Raw genomic sequence first — 18,279 nt, 5'->3', positions numbered from 1 at the left:
TAAATTGAATTTGCATGGAAATTACTCATCACCTGATCATCAAGTACTCTTGATTCAATAGGATCAAACCCTTGCAGGGCTGTGATTTGTGGGGTTGGGATGCAGATTTGATCCATTTGAGGATTTGGGATTATCAGACTATTGTTGTCTGAACTCAGCAAGTAGAGACTCTCAGAACTGCTGCCACTGGAGTTTGCAAGATTTGGAGATATTAATGTACTAGCAGCAGTGAGGTGATGATCAGTCTGCAGGTTCTGATGATGATGATGATGATGATGAGAAGAAACCAGTTTTTTCTTGATGCTCGAGTTCCAAAAATTCTTGACTTCATTGTCTGTTCTCCCTGGGAGGTGCTTGGCTATCTGTGCCCACCTGCATAAGAATATTTAATTTTTTTTAAAAGAAAAAATGTCATTTTGCATGCAAAAATGGTTACATTAATTTTGAGCATTATGATGAAATAATTCTACACAATGATATATTTGAGTGAATCGATCACAGCCCCTTGATATTTAATTAATTAGTATCACCTGTTTCCTAGAAGTCTGTGAAGCTCAATGATCAAATTTGCTTCATTGTGGGAGAAACTCCCTCTCTTCAGATCCGGCCTCAGATAGTTTATCCATCTCAGTCTGCAACTCTTCCCACATCTTTGCAGCCCTGAAATTAATTACAAGAATCAGACATATGTACATGCATGTGCGTGGAAATGGCAAGAGAGAGAGAGACCAGCAAGTCTTGGAACTGAACTCCAACAGCCATGGCCATAGGTAGTAATGTAGTTGATGAGCTTCTCATCTTCCTCAGGAGACCATAACCCCCTCTTTACTTTCTGTTTATTGCAGCAACTATGATGCCCCATTCAATTAGCTACGCACACAGATCAGAACGACAAGAAAGAGATGAAGGTTGAAGGGAAGGGAAGGGAAGGGAAGGGAAGGGAGGGGAGGGGGATATCAATGGTGAGTAGTACAGTGAGATTGTGAATTTAATGTGAAGAGCTGTACGATGACGGCATTGAGGGCCCTCTCCTGCAGGTGAAAAAATAAGGTGCAATTTATATTTATATATATATATATATATAGCCCTTTGGATGAGGGGGAGAATATCATCTTCTGCTTCTCACTCTTCAAAATGGCCCATCCATTGTTTGAGTCAACCATGCAACATATATACATTTGTAGGGTCTCTCTCTCTCATCTCTTTATTGCATTATGACTTCCTGATCAAGTTAAATTCTTATTTACATGGAAGGTGGTTTTCTTGTATCCGTGTTGGAATCTGGAAACTTACGTATGTAAGAGAGATGGATGGACAAATTAGAATTGTATGATTGCTGTAAAATCAAGAATGCATGTAGTATCTCTAGTAGGTGCACTGCATGCCCGCTTTTAACTTTTCACTGCGCTATCTCTTTGGTGCATGGTGAGGTAATATCTATGGCAGCAGTACCATATATATATATATATATATGCTATAAAGCATTTGATTCTTCCTCACATAAGTGAACAAGTGGATTTATGACATGATCTGTTACATTGATTAAGAATGATGGGCTCAAATAAACAAAATGAACCATTACCTACATTATCACTCTTAATTTGCTGCTACAGCTGATGATGGATATATATAATTAGCTCTTTTGATCTCATGCTTCTGATCTACTTTGTTTCCGACATATAAAAAATGAGGAAAAACATGATATCATGACTTTGTTTAAGATTATAAATAAATAACTGCAAGAGTGAAAAGGTTTCGCTTTCCACATTACTTTCTGCCCAAAAACAGAGAAAGAAAGGCAAAAAATGAGCTCATCTTTAGCAATGAATTCGGTGTGTTGTGTGGTTTTGCAGACGTCAAAATCGGTGGAGTTTTGTCTTGTTGAATTTTATGCATACCTGTATATATATATATATATATTGGTTTCTGAATTGGGTTTCATCATCTTTTGGCAGAAAGGAGAGAAGGCCTATTTTCACTGTAGGATTCTTGTTTTTGTTTTTAGAGCTAAGTGTATTTGTGTGATCTCTTTCTTTCTAACACTCTTGTCCTTTATGCAATCCACTACTTTCGGTCATGAGTACCATAATGTCTTCGGACTTTGATCAGTTCAGACAAAAATGAAGAAGATATGTCTTTTCATAAGTTATATTTATTATACTCTTAGCTTAAATGTATATATGCCATCATGAAAAACAAAAAAAATAAAAATAAAAATTAGTCGAATAACTCGAATACATCACAGACATATGCTCCCAGCATACATATTAGGAATAAGGTGTTTTTTATATGGACGGGGTGTTTCAAAATATCAAATTAATAAAAATAATTAAATTATATAAATCGTAAGACATATATTTTACTGGTACAACATGACTAGGACTATTTGGTGTTTCTAATGTTGGTGTTTTAGTTACATATATAGTGGTATTGTCGTTCCATCAAGAACACGAACAGAACAAGTTAATACTATTGCGCTAGTTGACAATTAACTACTACTATCAAAGTATATGAAGATTCACATTCTTCTCTTTTTATGTTTTATTTTTAGCCTTTTAATTTTTTTTTTCAAAATCTTAAAATATAAAAAGAAATAAGCATAATGTACACACACACACACACATATATATATATATCATTCCACACATACTAATAATAACAATAAAATTTTAATATAAAGTGAATAATTTCCGGTAGATTGCTCATGTATACGTCATGACCTATATCATTTCAAGCAGAATATTAATATAACAAGAAGTATATAAATAAAGTGATTCCTATAAAATGGTAGATTGCGTTTATGTCACACTGATTACGTAATTACTGGCGAGCAGAGATATCGCTCGTAAAGTTTCTCGTTGTTCTTTTTGTATTCCAACCTACAATTTTGTCGTTGTTATCAATAAATGCATGTTATATATCTAATTTTCGCATTTTATTTCACCTTCATTTCTTTTGTGTAATCTAAAACTAATTAAGATGCTTTTATTCGCCCGTCTGTCAAATAAAAATTTGCTAAAGTTTGCATATCGAATATGAATTCTCAATATTGTCGTGTGCATATATATATACACTTAATTTCATTAACGTGATTGTTTATTATATTCACGTCTCCTAGGTACTAACACAGAAAAAGAGTACTAACGGTACTATTAAATAATAATGCAAAATTTTATCACTAATGATTTATAGATATTAAGATGTACAATAACTATTTTGTTTCATAATTATAATCATAATGACTCTTGCAAGCTAATGAATAGTATAACAAAACTAGTGTTTGTGTTGTCACTATTGGAATTATTACATATTTATAGTACGTGTTTTATAAGTTTTCACTGTCATTGATGATTGGTTGCAAATATACACAACGTTGACAGTAAATAAATTATGATCATATTATTTTCTCATAAAATTTCCAATATTGTTACTGTTTAATTGTATAGAAAATAATATATATTAACACCAACAATTTAAGCACAACTACAACATTATTAAGCATGTGAGAATTAATGATTTAATAAAACAAAATCTTGCCACATATTAATATACGTAATATATCAGTGAAAACTTTTATGTTATTGCGTGATGCAATAAGATGTAAACAGAGAGAAAGATGAGGAGTGTTTTCAACATGGAGGATAATAATGCCAACACAAACCTTAATGATGTTTAATGATTATATATAGGACATGCACCATGTTTATGTTTAGACGCATGTTCCATGGAATTGCATGTTTGAAAGTGAAGGTATATATATGTGCATGTGTTGGTCCCCAATTTATCATATTAGTTATTGTCGTACGCAATTTCTGCGAGCATATAAAAAAAATCTTTGTGTGAGATAATAAGAATAAAATTATGAAAGTGATAAATTATGATAAATATGGTGAAGTAAATGAGAAAAATATGGAGTAGTGGGTAGTAAAGAGGGGAAAAAAATATAATTATGAGATTATTAAAAAAATATTGAAATTACTAATCTGATCAAATTCTTTTAAAGGTAATAAATGAAATAGAGGGTAAAATTTGGGATAGATAAAAGCAACATTTATATTTAATTTCTATGGGTTCAACATTTTCAGTCCTTTACTTTACGAAATTTTTGAAATGGTCTTAAACTTGTAAAAAGTCAACATTAGTCCTCTGCCTAACGAAATTTTCAAAGTAGTATCAAAAGTTAGAAAACTCCACTAATAATGCTAAAATCAGCATCGAGATAATTAGCAAATAAAATTTAATCTAGTTGCTAATTTACATAATTTAATATATATTTTAAACTATTCATTACTAAATTAATCGACAAATAAATTTCTTATACTAAATAATATCGACTAGCAACGAAAATTTTACTTGTAATTAGCTCGACGGTAATTTTTTCTCGTTGCTATTAAGTCATTTTCTTATAGTGCTCAACACATTTAATCAAATGTCCAAGTTCCGTTAAAAAATAGATGGCAATGACACGTGTAATGCGCGTGCTTGTTAGCCTCGTTGCTCACACAACTGATGGACCCGCATATTGCACATGTCCTTCTGCTCTATTATTTTATGGAAACATGGATAAGACTATATGTGTCGAATTTTGGGATTATTTTGAAAATCTCATAAAGCATAAACTAAAATTGTTAAATCCTATATTCTATGGAACTAAAAGTGCATTTTCATCCAAATATTACAATTTTAGTCCGGTAAAGTATGGGTGCCATTTGGTTCTATAAAAATTAATTTTTGTAATTTAATCTTGTAAATTTATAATTTTGATAATTTTAGTTAATTGGTCAGAAAATTACATATGACTTGCACATGACCCAATTCAATATATTTTAATCTTATAAATTAATTCGCGTAGGAAAAAAAATGTTATCACTAAATTACAAATTAAAATTATATATATATATATATGCACTTACACAAAGTGAACATAGTAGTTCCAAAATCTTGATCAGTCCTTAATAATCACGACTAATGTCGGACGTACGTGGAAAAAAGAATATTTTCACATTAGTCGATTAATAAAGAAACTGACAAGACGTTTTATTCGCAAAAACACAAATCATTTTTATGTGTAGTCCGTAGTCTATTACTCCTACACATTATGTTCTAATTACTTTTTCCAAAAATTTGATATACGGTGTTGTGTCAAAATTTAGACAATTTTTTTTTAAGTGAATTTAGATGACTGCTACTTCAAAGATGAGGTTATAAAACACATTGCCGTCAAAATCACATTAAAAAAACCTTAATTATAACTATCTGATACTTAAATTAGTAGGTTGTAAGATAATCGACAATGAAGGTTGTAAGAATATTAAAATAGCAAAAGTTACAGTTGTTGCACGGAAGGTTTTTATTTATAAGTTTGTTTTTTTTAATTGTACGATTTCGAATGAATCACCAGATATTAAAATGATCCAATGATTATGATGAGCCAATACATATAAATAAGATGTACTTATATTTTTGATTGATTTGTTTGTCCAAGATTTGTTCTTCACCTAAAGAAATTAAGCAAAGTGGTTATAAAAACAGAGATGCAACAGAGATTTCCATTCTGATGAAGCAATGATAGCATTCTTCCAAAGTTTTTACTCACACATCAAACTGGCAATTGTTTTTCTTGAGAACAAAACAGTTAGACAATTTCGTCATCTTCAACCCCAAACATTAAATGCAAGAGATCTCAAGACACAGATATTTCTACATAAGACACAAATATTTTTCAAACCCTTTTTTTTTTAATGAAAAAAAAAGATGATGTAAGAGAAATGAGCCCTACCCCCTAACACCCCACCCCCACCCCATTGTTCAAAATTGACAGGTTACTTAATGTTGAAATCTTGGTAAAGCAATACTTCTTTTGGTTTTATAACCAAACAGAAAATCAGATAGTGATATATTTTTTGGTTGGTTTAAGGTAAAGTAGTCAAGAACATATGCTTGTGATTGAAGGTCAAAATTAAGATTGTTGGTTTTAATTAATAATATTGTTGCACATGCAAAGAATTAATGAGAGGAGGCTCCATTGCTTGATTCGATGAGCCATAATGGGACAGAAGCTGAGGTTCAGTTTTGTTTTTTCCTAATTCGTGGATGCATGGAGGGGTCCAAACATGGTACCTACGTACAAGGAAAGAGATGGATCCATGTTGTTCTTCAGCCCGCGCGGTAACTGCATGCATCATTAATTTCTAGGAGTTGCTAAATTGAAACTGGAGATTCCCTAGTTTTTCTTTTTTTTATTTGGAAATCATTTCTAAATGTGTAGAAGGCGATATTCAACTTTAGGTGTTGGTTCAATAACAAAGAGTAGATCATGTTGAGATCAAGAGTCGAGTTGTCGCCTTGTTCTTCCATCCCGCCTTGGCTTCTTCACTTAATAATCTGGCCGGATTTTTTTTTTTTTAATCTTTTATTGCGATTGGTACTACATCTCGTAATCAACTTTATTATAGATCCCATAGGAAACATTGCAATTTTAATCCGATAAGAATGACAATTTTACTTTGGAATCGGGTATTTGATGTATCTGATTGGGTATTTGAAGTTTGGGTATTCATAAATTTCAAGTCGGGATTGAGTAAATATAATTTTAGCTACCCAAAATTTTGGACACCCAAGCCGATGCCCATCCCTAAGTGTAATTAAAAGATGACAATTTAACGAATCTGTTTTGCTAATTCTGTCATGCAATTTTAAAAAAACTCACACATTGAGAATAAAATAAGTCGGAATTTGTTAAAACCACCAGAAAAGTACACATTACCAGGGTGTACTTTTCGGCTATTTTAGCATATTCCGACTATTTTTGTCCTTCATGTACAAATTTTTTGAAGTTTCAAGACAAATTTGTCAAAATAAATTCGTACACGACTAAAATTATCACCGTCCTATGCTAATTACAAGATTAAAATTACCAATTTTCAAACCTCACAAGTACAAAATATGTTTAAATGTATAGTTGATGAGTATAATATATTTTAATATACATTAGGTGTATATGAAGTACGTAATAACTTGTAAGATCATTTTATAATAGAAGATAAAAATAATCAATTTTACCCCTAAAATAATTTTTGCTAGAATCTATATATGTGTGAGAAAGGTATTAGCATTAAGAGATTGAAAACATCTTATTAATGTAACATATTATCATCACTAAACAATGTTGTCCACATATTTCTTGTCTTCATTTAAGTGAGGGGTCCTAAAATGAGGGAATAAAGGCAGAACAAGAGAATATACCTTTTTTTTTTTTGAACTTAAAGGTGAGATTTCATTCATGAAATCAACTCAGAGTTCACAAGAGAATGAACTGCAGGAGGTGAATCAGACATACCATCATACAATCCAAAAACAGATTTGGCCAAACAATGTGCCACAGGTTAAGATTACGATTAACACAAAGAAAGCGACAAGAAGAAAAAAGAACCACTAGACCAAGAATGTCCAGAACCACATTACCAACAAAAGAGAATTCCCTATCCCCTGTCTGGAGCTTAGAGATCAGCACCGCACAATCACCGTCAACAATAATCAACCCCCACCAGCAACGAGCAGCAAGTTGGATAGCCTCACCCGTTGCAAAGCTTCAGCAACCTTACCATAACTGCTCCTAACCAACCAGCACGACCACCAAACCAAGCACACACCTCTATCATCCTGGGCCACCACACCTAACGCCATTGCCGCACCTCTATCTAGAAGGGCTCCATTAAAAATGAGCTTCTACTACCAGAGTGACACGAGAAGATGGTAGCATCCGCATTCTAGGCAAGAAAAGAGTCAAGATACCGCCCAGAAATCCTCTATAACTATTTAGCAAGCATGGTTAAAATAAACAAGTGAAGCTGACGGAAGCCCAACCCTCCCTAAGCATAGATTCACACAACCTATCCCACAAAAACCAGTGAATCTTAGACTGCCCCTATTGCCCCACTAGAATTTAGCAATCATCCCCTGAATTTTGGTAAGCAACATGGTAGGCAGAAGGAAACAACCCATCCCGTAGGTAGGAACTGCTTGGATAACTGATTTCATAAGAACTTCTTTACCGGCTTGGGAAAGCAACTTTTCATTCCACCCCAATATACGATTCCAAACTCGATCCCTGATGACCAAAAATAATTCTCTCTCGGACCGCGCCGCCTTCCACGGGAGCCCCAGCTACAACTCCATCTTAATCTGCAGAGTGTGAGCAATATGGCAACGAACCCCCTCCTTCATATTCCTGCTAAAAGCAACCGAAGACTGAGCAAAGTTGATCTCTTGTCTCGTGGACCAGCGGTAGGTTTCCAAAACGTCCAAGATAGCACGGGAAATAACTAGAGATGCATCAGTAAAGATAATAGTATCATCTGCAAACAGCAAATGGGATATGCTAGGTGCTCCCCCCAACAAATGGATACCCCTAGAATACGCCCCTCCTACTCCGCACACTGCAACAGGGAATTAAAGGCTTCTGTACAGAAAAGGAAAAGATAAAGAGAAAAAAGGTCCCCCTATTGGATTCCCTTAGACGATGCAACAGACCCAAATGACATCTACCAAGCATAAAGGATTAGGAGATGGAAGAGACACAAAATAGAATAAGACGAAAAAAAAAGGGGAAGAACCAAGACAAGACAATACCTGCTGGAGGAAATACCACTTAACTTTATCATATGTTTTGCTAACATCCAATTTGAGCGCCATAAAGCCCTGCCCGCCCTTAGACTTGATATTTAGAAAATGGTTAAGTTCGAAAGCCGATAAAATATTATCCAGGGACAAAAGTAGATTGAGCAGGGGAAATTATCTTATCTAATATTAACTTTAACTGATTGGCATTTAGAAATAATCTTATAAATGACATTGCACAAACTAATCGACCTAAACTGAGAAAGGTATATAGGGCGTTTACATTTCAGAATCAAGACAATATAGGCATTCATCCCCAGAGGCAAAATAAAGGAATTAAGGAAATTAAGGACACAAGCAATCACATCACGTTGAACAATATACCAAAAGGATTGAAAAAAGATCAGAGCCATACCGTCAGGACTTGGGGACTTAAAAGAAGCCATTTGGAACAAGGCCTTAATAACTTCTATTTCTATGTATGGAGATAGGAGCTCAGCCGACATACTCGGCTCCACCAGTAGCCGCAACTGCGCGGTGCCCAGAACTATGCCTACCTCCAGAGGATGGCTGGAGGTGAACATTTTTCGGAAGTAACTCTCAACATACTCCCGAATCCTTTCATCAATCTCAACCCACACATCATCGTCCCGCTTAAACCTGTGGATAAGATTCGTCTAAAACCTTTGATTAGCGCGGTGATGGAAAAACTTAGTATTTATGTACCCCTCACGTAGCCGCAGATCCTTACTGTGTTGTCCCCACATTGTCTCTCAAACTCTTCTATGCTCTCAAATTCCTTACGAATAGTAGAAACCTCATTTTGGAGCTCAACAATCAACGTTCCTGCCAATATGACAAAAAGTTCTAGAACTCCAAGACCAAAGTTCAGTGCGACAAAACTCCACCTGCACCAAAATACCAATCTCTGGACCGCCACTCTGAGCCAACTGCCACCCTCCCTCAACAATCTGTTCACACTGCGGGGACTAAAGCCAAGCAGCCTCAAACTTCCATGGTTTAGACATACCGCTGGAAAAGTCTTGTTCATTTTTAAGGACAATAAGAACAGGTTTGTGGTCCGAGCAAAGCACGGGGATATGAGAGACCGAAGCCGATGGAAACCTCTCAGACCACCCGATAGAGACACACGCACGATCGAACTTTTCCCAAACAATATTCGGGGTTGGGTGCCGATTTATCCACGTAAAAGGGTCATCAGAGAATCCCAAATCCACAATCTCACAATCGGATAATGCCTACCTAAACTTACGAATCTACCAGAATGGGCTCTGAAGACCTCCCAACTTTTCAGACTAATCAAGAATAATGCGAGAGAGGAGATCCGAAGTGCAGTCCCACTTACTATTGTACGGTTCACTATAAATTCCAAAGAAAACGCCAATATCCTGATCACCATCCAACTTCACAGAAACATTTATATGATTAATCGAAAAACTCTGAAGAATAACATCAGAAGACCGAGACCATAACAAGGCAAGCCCACTCTTACCTTTGGAATCCACACTCACACCATGCATACCAAACTTCAGTTTCAATCCATCAATGTGATGTTAAGAGCACTTGGTTTCCGCTACAAAAACCAAGGCAGGGCGATAATCCCTGATAAGGTCTCCGAGATACTAAACTGTCCAAAGTCCCCCCAAGCCCTGGCAGTTCCACACTAGCAAATGGTGATCGATGGGTCTGGCCCCCAAAACCCACCATTAGATTAGTAATATCATCCAATGATACAGAAAACCTGTTGATTTTAGTCTACCCTTGAGAACACAAATACTCAATAAAGTCCTCATCTAACAACCTGCGTTTACTGAGTGGGACATTTACGGATACGGCTAGAGGAATAGAGACGGGGACGAGAAGAGTGAGTGGTAGGAGCTTTAGGGAACTGCATATCCAAGACCGACTGCGGAAGAAAAGAAGCCACGTGAAGTGGAACACCAATGGTGGGTTGGAATCAAAGCAGAGGGGACGACTCATAGAATTGTCAGTGTCGGGGGTGAGGTAGATGATGGAGGGATTATGGGAAAAAGAAGGGGTTTCATTGAGGTCTTGTAGCTGTGATCAAGGAGAAATGGGGTCCAGAGAATTATCTAGGAAAGAGGAGGGAGTAGGAGGTACTATTTTTCTGCAGTTAGTAGAACAGACTCGAAAATGTCACAAATGGAAGGGTCTCGCCTAAGAGGGGGAGCTGAAGTAGAATAGGATTGAAGGGAGCTCGAGGAACGGAAGAGTGAATGCTGGAGGAAAAGAGACGAAGACACCCCCTGAGAGCCTGACATCCGATTATGAGAAAGGGCCGGAAGAACTGCTCGAAGCCAGGGACTATAAGGGGTATTTTCACCCGGATCACAAAAATCCTCACGAAATTGGAGCTCACAATTAAGGGATAAGTGGCTTAGATACCCGCACAGATACTAGAAGTTCGGGAGTCTCTCATAAGTGAACGTGATTAGTTGCTCGCCCCCCAACACTATCTGGAGTTTTAAAGCCCATTTGAGAGGTTTGTTCACATCTATTGCCACTCTAATCCTGACAAAAGAACCCCAACCCACACCATCCAAATCCAAATTGGTCTCCTTGACCACATCCAATCTGTTCCCAATAAACAAGCATACATCATTCGTCATCTTCCCCAACGACAAACTGTGAATGTGCACATGAAACTCGTAGAAATTCAAATCAACCAAACTGGGGTTGTCCGAGGGATCCACCAGCACAAGAATCAGGAGATTTTTATCATAATCCCAAGGATACCTTACAATAACCGGGTCATGATCCAGCATATGAGCGAATTTAAGTAAAAACCAATCACCCTCAATCATCTTAAACTCCAACCCCTTACCCGAATTAAAAGTAACCCGTAGAGTATTCAATAAAGCATCAGGATGAAACAGTTTAGAGGAAAGCAGACAACCCACAATGTAGAAACCCCTTAACATAAGCTCAGCATGCCACAACCCAACCTATCGAAATCCGCAACCATAGCTATAGGGACATAAAGCATAGTTTAGAGAGAAAACCCAGGGAGTAACAAGCTACTAACTCCCTACAAGAAAACAAGAAAAAAAACACAAAACACCAGCGCCGACACAATTAAAGAGAAAAGCGGACGAACAGACCCAGTAAACCAAAACGAAGAGAAACAACCTGTAAGGTGTGAACCCCCAGTGATATCTCTTCACAAAAATGGCCTAGCCAACTATTACAGAATATGTGGAGTACGAAACTCCTTAATACAAACCAAAAATAATATAACAATAATACAGAAAAATATTAAACAGATTATGGTCACAGAGACTTCAACCACCAAGAACGCCCACAACCACGGTTACTCCACAATAAACCGTACCACAAATGAGAGATTACTGAGATCTTTTTCAACCGATCACGAAGACAACAACACTTTTGATCACACAGATATTTGGTGGGAAGAAGAGATTTGTCAGTTTTTTGTATCTCAAAGCCGAGGAGGTAAAACCCCCTTTTATAGAGAGAACTACACCGTATGGATGGAAGTGTGAGGTGGATTTCCAAAAGACATTGATTAGTTTAGGAAAGTCACCACCTTCTCCGGTGGCTGATGAAGGTAAGAAATCACAGAAGATCCATTGGTATAGAAAGAAAAACAGGGAGAGAGAGATGAGAGACTAACAGTCGGCATAAGACAGGAGAAGAGAGAAGACTAAGAGATTCTAGGGTTAGGAGATATTAAATAGTAAAGTTACAGGTCGGGTTATCGATAGTGGATCGGGTTGGTGAGTGGGCAGCCAAGTGGTTGTGGGCTTTCATCAAATGGGCCTACCTTTAAAGGTCATCGGGCCATAATTTTCAACACAACCCAAAAACAAAACAAAAAAAAAAAACGCAACAGCAGCCAGAAGAAGAAAACAAAATAGGAGCCTGAAGTGATTACCCGATCTAAAGGCGGCAAAAACCAAAATGACACCTACCCTGCGAGCAAGAGGGAATGATAATGCTAAGGCCTTCCAAGGCAGGCAGACACGACTCAAAAGGCGAAATGCAGCATATGGGAATTGACGAACGAACAAGCCCTAAGATTTAGGGGGAAACGACTCATAACGAGAGGGTTCATGTATTCAACAAGAGAATATACCTAAGAATATAATTATTGCTTCATCCTTAGATTCCAAGAATTTTCAATATCTCCAAAATTATACAATACATAGAAGTATACAATTTCTTATAATTAATGGCCTATATATATAATCAACGGAAAAATACGATTATCTACTATCGATTTTTTAATTTACGTGAGAAAAAAACCGATCTTCATTTACTCATTAATAATAATTACATTGATCATAATTATTAAAGGTAAATTCTTAACCGTTGATTAATCATGATCATTGATATTACTCATGTATTGATGTACATAATTAATGAGTTCACTCAAAATTTAAAGTGACGAAATTATAGTTATGGTCCTTTAGGACATCATAAACATGAGAGTCTAGGACAAGTAAAGAATATTTCCATATTTGACAACCATTAAAGACAAAAAAACCTAGTACTTTCACAACCCTAATCCTATCAAAGTGGCAAAAATAAACTGTATATTAGTCACTAATAAAGCAATGGGGCTCCAAAATAATGAGAGACATGCTGTTCTAAAACCTAATCACTAGTCATAGTCAAATTGAAATGTACAAAAGAACAAAGGGATAATGATAATTTTTCATAAAGTGGTACTAAAACAAACACAATCATCACATCGATCCTTCATAACAACATGCAAGAAAAAATGGTTTTCCTTTCTTGATAACACCCCACCCTTGCCTGCCTTCTTTTCAAGCCAAATCCATTGATAGAAAGTCTGCTAATCTACTCAAAACCAACGAAAACTTGGCTTACCATCAAAACATTCAAGTCCCATCAAATGATCTCTTAAAATTTCACATCTCTAAGAGAGTATTTTAATTTCTTACTCGAAATAATATTGATCCATGCAGTAAAGAAAAAAAATCAAACCCTACTATTGTTATACTGAGATAAAATCGAATTAAGATCTTATGAATAAATTTAAGTGATTGCTAACTGTAATGAGCCAAATACGACATCATCCTCTTTCTTGTAAAACCTATTTATTAAACAAATCACTTTCGGAATCATGCCGAAAAGGCCCCGATTTTAGTCTCTCAATATTTAAATCAGGTAGATATATAAGGAAAGGTCGTACGAATGCTCGGTTAGCAAAAGTTATAGCTGTTGCATGCATGAATCCGATTATTTATAAATTTTTCTCAATTATACGATTTCTCATTAGCCACAAATACAAAAATAACTAGATGATGACGATCAGTCCATACATATTAAGGTATAGGATGCTTCGGAGTCAGATCGTAAAGACCTTGAATTAATAAAATAAATAAAAAACTTGTCTAAAGACTGTAAATATATTGTGGTGAGGTCTTGATACAACCTTCAGAAGATATATATACCCCACATCAGACGTCTTTCAACTACTTATTTCAATTATGAACGTATATGAATTTTTCGAATTATGTAAATCTTGTGTCTTCCAACTATTTCCGGTGTCATATTTTTTACGCACGATCGATCACAATCAGACTAAAATTGATTCCTAATTGACAACTGAACCATCGCCTTCTTTGTGTTCAGTTTGGACTGTAGTTTCGCCTGCATGATAAAATGACAAGGTCTTGAATCCATGTAGGCTCATGATTCGCATCAAGTTTGCTTTTAAGATAAAATCATGATGCTGTTCGTGACACATCAAATTGCAAATGATATGATTGTGATGCATGTGGTCCTTGTTAAGAAAGAATTATTGCTTGTAAGAAGTTTGCATCAGTTTCATGTTGTGAGTACTATGATGTATTCAACATTTTCATACAACATACTTTTCAATCTTTTTCATTCATATCAATGCAAGTAACAAAGATTGCTTAACTGAACAACTGATGTATAAGACAAATAAATAGTTCAGATAATTACACTGACATCCTCTTACTTTCGAACGCGTTACGAAGGAACCCCTCGATTTTAAAGGATTTACACAAACCAGTCATAAACAAGGCATACTTTGTGATGATTTGAACTACACATCAACATATCCAGTAACTATAACTTTGATCTCTCAGTATCCATCAGAGCTTCTTTTTTCTGTACTGACAAACCAACCTTAACATACATGCCTTGACTACGACAAGAATTCCAACACACCAGGAAAGAAAAAAGAAATGTAAGTACCAAGAACAACAAGTTGTTGAACTCATCAGGAAGACATCTTCCAAAGTACATAAAAGATTATGCAATTAGATATCATTGCTTTACTTGTAATATCCTCGACCTTTTACCCCTTCGTAATCAGCCACATGCACAGGAGGGTAGAGATCCTTGCAGAAATCAACTGAATAAAGGTCAGTATCAGCACTCCTCCTACCGTTCCCCTTAGAAAGCGGACTTGGTTTCCTACGGTAAGGCAAATCCTCGACTGAATGCCTCTGCATTGACTGATTGTGTGATGAATAAGTATACGGTTTCTGCTTAGCCTTGATCGACCTCGTCAGGTTCATGTAGCTAGGCTTAGTGCTGTTTTGCTCCACCAGAGTGTCACCTGATCCAGGAGTCTCGGAAGTCGTTGTTGACGAGTTTGAAGTTGTGCTCTCATCATATAAAGAATCGGAACATGGATCAGATGATGAGCGTAGAATTTGGCAACTTTTAGGTACTTTGGAGGATATTCGTGTAGAAACATTGTTGCGTCTTATCCTCATTGAATCTTGGTCGGATGTACTAGAAAAAGATCCAACCATGTAACCGTCGTATTTCATAGGAGTTGCCAATATTTCAAATGAGTCAGTGTGGAATTCTTCCATCAACCTCGTCTCCCACGGCTTCGTTGCCATCCAACGTTCCAACCAGTTCAGTCCTGCTCTGCTCTTGTCCACCCTAGTTGGTGTAGCCATCTTGTTCAATCTCAAATTAGGGGCTTTCTTTAATTGCTGAAGCTCAACAGCACCAGTTTATCAGCTCAAGTCATTCATCAAAAATTTGAAACAATCAAAAATCTTTCTGCTAAGAACATAGTAAATTACCTGTTGGGACAGGGCATAGGCAATTGCTCTCTCCCTCTTGATGGCTCCTTCTTGCTTCATTTGCAACTTAGACCTCACTTCCTCAACCGTCCCACGGCTATCGCACCACCCACTCTGCAATTACATCAGATACATATTAATCTCCATTTCTACAAACAGCACATGTCAAGTTTCACACCATAGATTTTAACTGATCAAACCTCAGCCAGTTTTACAGGATCAGCTTCATTCTGATTTTCCAACTCCCCTCCAGCAGACGACTGGTTGCACTGAGCTCTAACTCGGGCTTGGACTCGTACGAGAGCCTGCATACACCTCAGAGTCACTGCAGCTTGCTTTCTAACAAGCCGTCCCCGAACTATAGCTTGCAGTCGAACTAATGCTTTCAACGCCCTTAAAGCACGTCTCGCCTTCAAACAATCATTTAGAGAGCATTCAACAGAAATTGCTAATTAGATGAGGGGCAAATATCCAGCCAAAAGCAGAATTTTGCTAATCCCACAAAGAAAATCCGAACAGTCTGATCATTCTTGTTCTTGACTTCATTGGCTTGTATGTTACACTCTAGACCAGGCAATTATTTTCACAGAATATATAAACAAGAATCTATAAACTATAATATTAATCAATCTATATGCTTGAATTTTGTAAATTAAATTATTTGTACTGACTGATCCTGAATTGAACTAAGAAGCTAGTTGCAGACAAGAAAAGGGTTCATGTCTATAGATAGAGAACCTAACAAAATGGCATCAACAAACAGAGAACTACCAGAAAAGCACGAAAAATTGTCTGAATTCGGACAGCGGCCCACTCTCGGCGGACAGCCATGAAATCCTTGGGTGAAGCTTTGGCCAGAGCAGCCACGGCGGCCGCCCTTTCACCGTCAAAAACATAAGAAGCACCCTCTGGCCCCTCAGTCTCAGCCGCATCGCCACTCCCTTTTCCGCCCTTCGCCGCCGTAGCCATCCCCTCAGATGCACTCCTCCATAGCCTCCATTTCTTGCTCTTTCCACCCCCTTTTTCCTACACCAAGAATCCAAAAACAACAAAATTTAAATAAAAAAACAAATCCCACTTACCTAAACATAAGGATAATTGCGGATCAATCGCATAAACCACCAAAAAAACAACATTTATCAGGAAAAAAAAAAAAAGAGTAAAAGTATGTTTTTTTCTGCCTGCATCAAAATCTATCAACATTTATTCTTTCTCAACCGATTTCCTGCATCAAAATTTTCAGAAAATACCAAGAGAACAAAAATTTAGCAGAAAGAAAGAAAGAAAGTTAAATATTATGTATAATATTTAACTTACGGTTTCAGTAACAGTGGGCTTTTTGAGACCGATCAGCGATTTAATCCACTTCCCTGAACCACCCATCTCTCTCTCTGTCTCCCTTTTTTCTTTCTGTTTTCAGGAAATGTTTTCTGAAAATCAAGAAACTCTGCTAAGTGAAGACAAAATAGAAGAAGGGTATGCGAACAGAAAAGAAGTGAGAATTTCAGCTTCGGACAAATGAAGAGAAGGACGATTGGAATTCTCGAAATTCGAGTAACATTTAGAATTTAATGGAGGGGAGCGGAGTGTAGTTTTTGAAATTTGAAAGTTTGAAAGAAGAAAAAAAAGGAAGAAATGAAAAGCTGTAACGGATAGTAAATGCTTTATGGGTTTGAAGTTTGAATTGGCGCATTGGATGTAGCTTCCGTTCCCGGGTTTGGTGTTTTGTCTTACCACCTTGGACTAACACAAACTTCCATCACTTTTTCCTGCTTAATTTTTAAAAGTAGCATGCATTCAAATTCTAAGGTAAATACAACCATACAAATTCATATAACTATGAATGTCATGGTCTGAATTTTAAGTTATTCAATTATTATCGGAATTAGAAATTCAGTTGTACAAATCTGAATGAATTGTCCTCCTCTTTGTTCCTTGGGATGAACTTGGTCATTTTAGGATTATTTAAGTCTTATCAGTTGTACAAATTTCGCTACGTATTGTCTTATCTAGGGTTCAAAATTCAGATTGGCGGGGTAGGTGGATCGAATTGGCTCGAACCCATCACAAAATAACACGCAGATCTAGAGATTAAGTTTGATATCTCTTTTTTTCTTACAAAAGAATATAGAAAAAGATTGTATTTCACCCACGTCACATTCATATATACTTTTTATTAAAGCTCAGAACCTAAAGTAACTATCATTATTCATTAGTAGACACAATGTAAATTAATTAAAGTACCCTTTTCTATACTTATCATTTACAAATAACAATTTTTTTCCATCAATTTGATATTTTCTACCCATGTATATATAAAGTTGCATTATTTTATCAATTTTAATCAATTATTTATTTTATTTTTTTATTTAATTATACACACACATTCAGTGTGTTGGTATTGAGAGTAATTTTTGTATATGACCCAATAATAAAATATGAGCTGTACTTGTTTAAGTTGGTATTATACAAAAAATTTCAATTGATTGAATATGAATAAACTAATCTAATTTAAATTTTGGTGGGTCTTCAATCTTTCTTTTTCTCCATATCATAT

The 18,279-nt window shown here is 36.2% G+C and overlaps 3 protein-coding genes across 3 annotated transcripts; all 3 read right to left on the bottom strand.

The window, feature by feature from the left end:
* LOC105164577 (transcription factor MYB26-like) lies at positions 6-1,017 on the bottom strand (the record flags this gene model as incomplete). The annotated part of the gene is made up of 3 exons (XM_011083261.2): positions 730-1,017; positions 531-660; positions 6-372 (listed from the first exon to the last, which is right to left on the bottom strand). Coding segments are annotated over exons 1-3 (630 nt in total), but the record flags the coding sequence as incomplete, so codon positions are not given.
* On the bottom strand, positions 11,058-11,582 carry LOC105164570. Its single transcript, XM_011083249.1, has one exon. The coding sequence runs from the start codon at positions 11,580-11,582 to the stop codon at positions 11,058-11,060; it is 525 nt and encodes a 174-aa protein (XP_011081551.1).
* LOC105163410 (protein IQ-DOMAIN 1) lies at positions 14,704-17,296 on the bottom strand. Its single transcript, XM_011081737.2, has 5 exons — positions 17,040-17,296; positions 16,494-16,748; positions 15,923-16,132; positions 15,723-15,836; positions 14,704-15,629 (listed from the first exon to the last, which is right to left on the bottom strand). The coding sequence occupies exons 1-5, from the start codon at positions 17,103-17,105 to the stop codon at positions 14,955-14,957; spliced, it is 1,320 nt and encodes a 439-aa protein (XP_011080039.1). The 5' UTR covers positions 17,106-17,296; the 3' UTR covers positions 14,704-14,954.

Source organism: Sesamum indicum, linkage group LG1 (assembly GCF_000512975.1).
Source record: "Sesamum indicum cultivar Zhongzhi No. 13 linkage group LG1, S_indicum_v1.0, whole genome shotgun sequence".
Taxonomy (NCBI): Eukaryota; Viridiplantae; Streptophyta; class Magnoliopsida; order Lamiales; family Pedaliaceae; genus Sesamum; species Sesamum indicum.
Note: the sequence above shows the minus strand (reverse complement) of the source record. Positions and strands in the feature narration are given on the sequence as shown.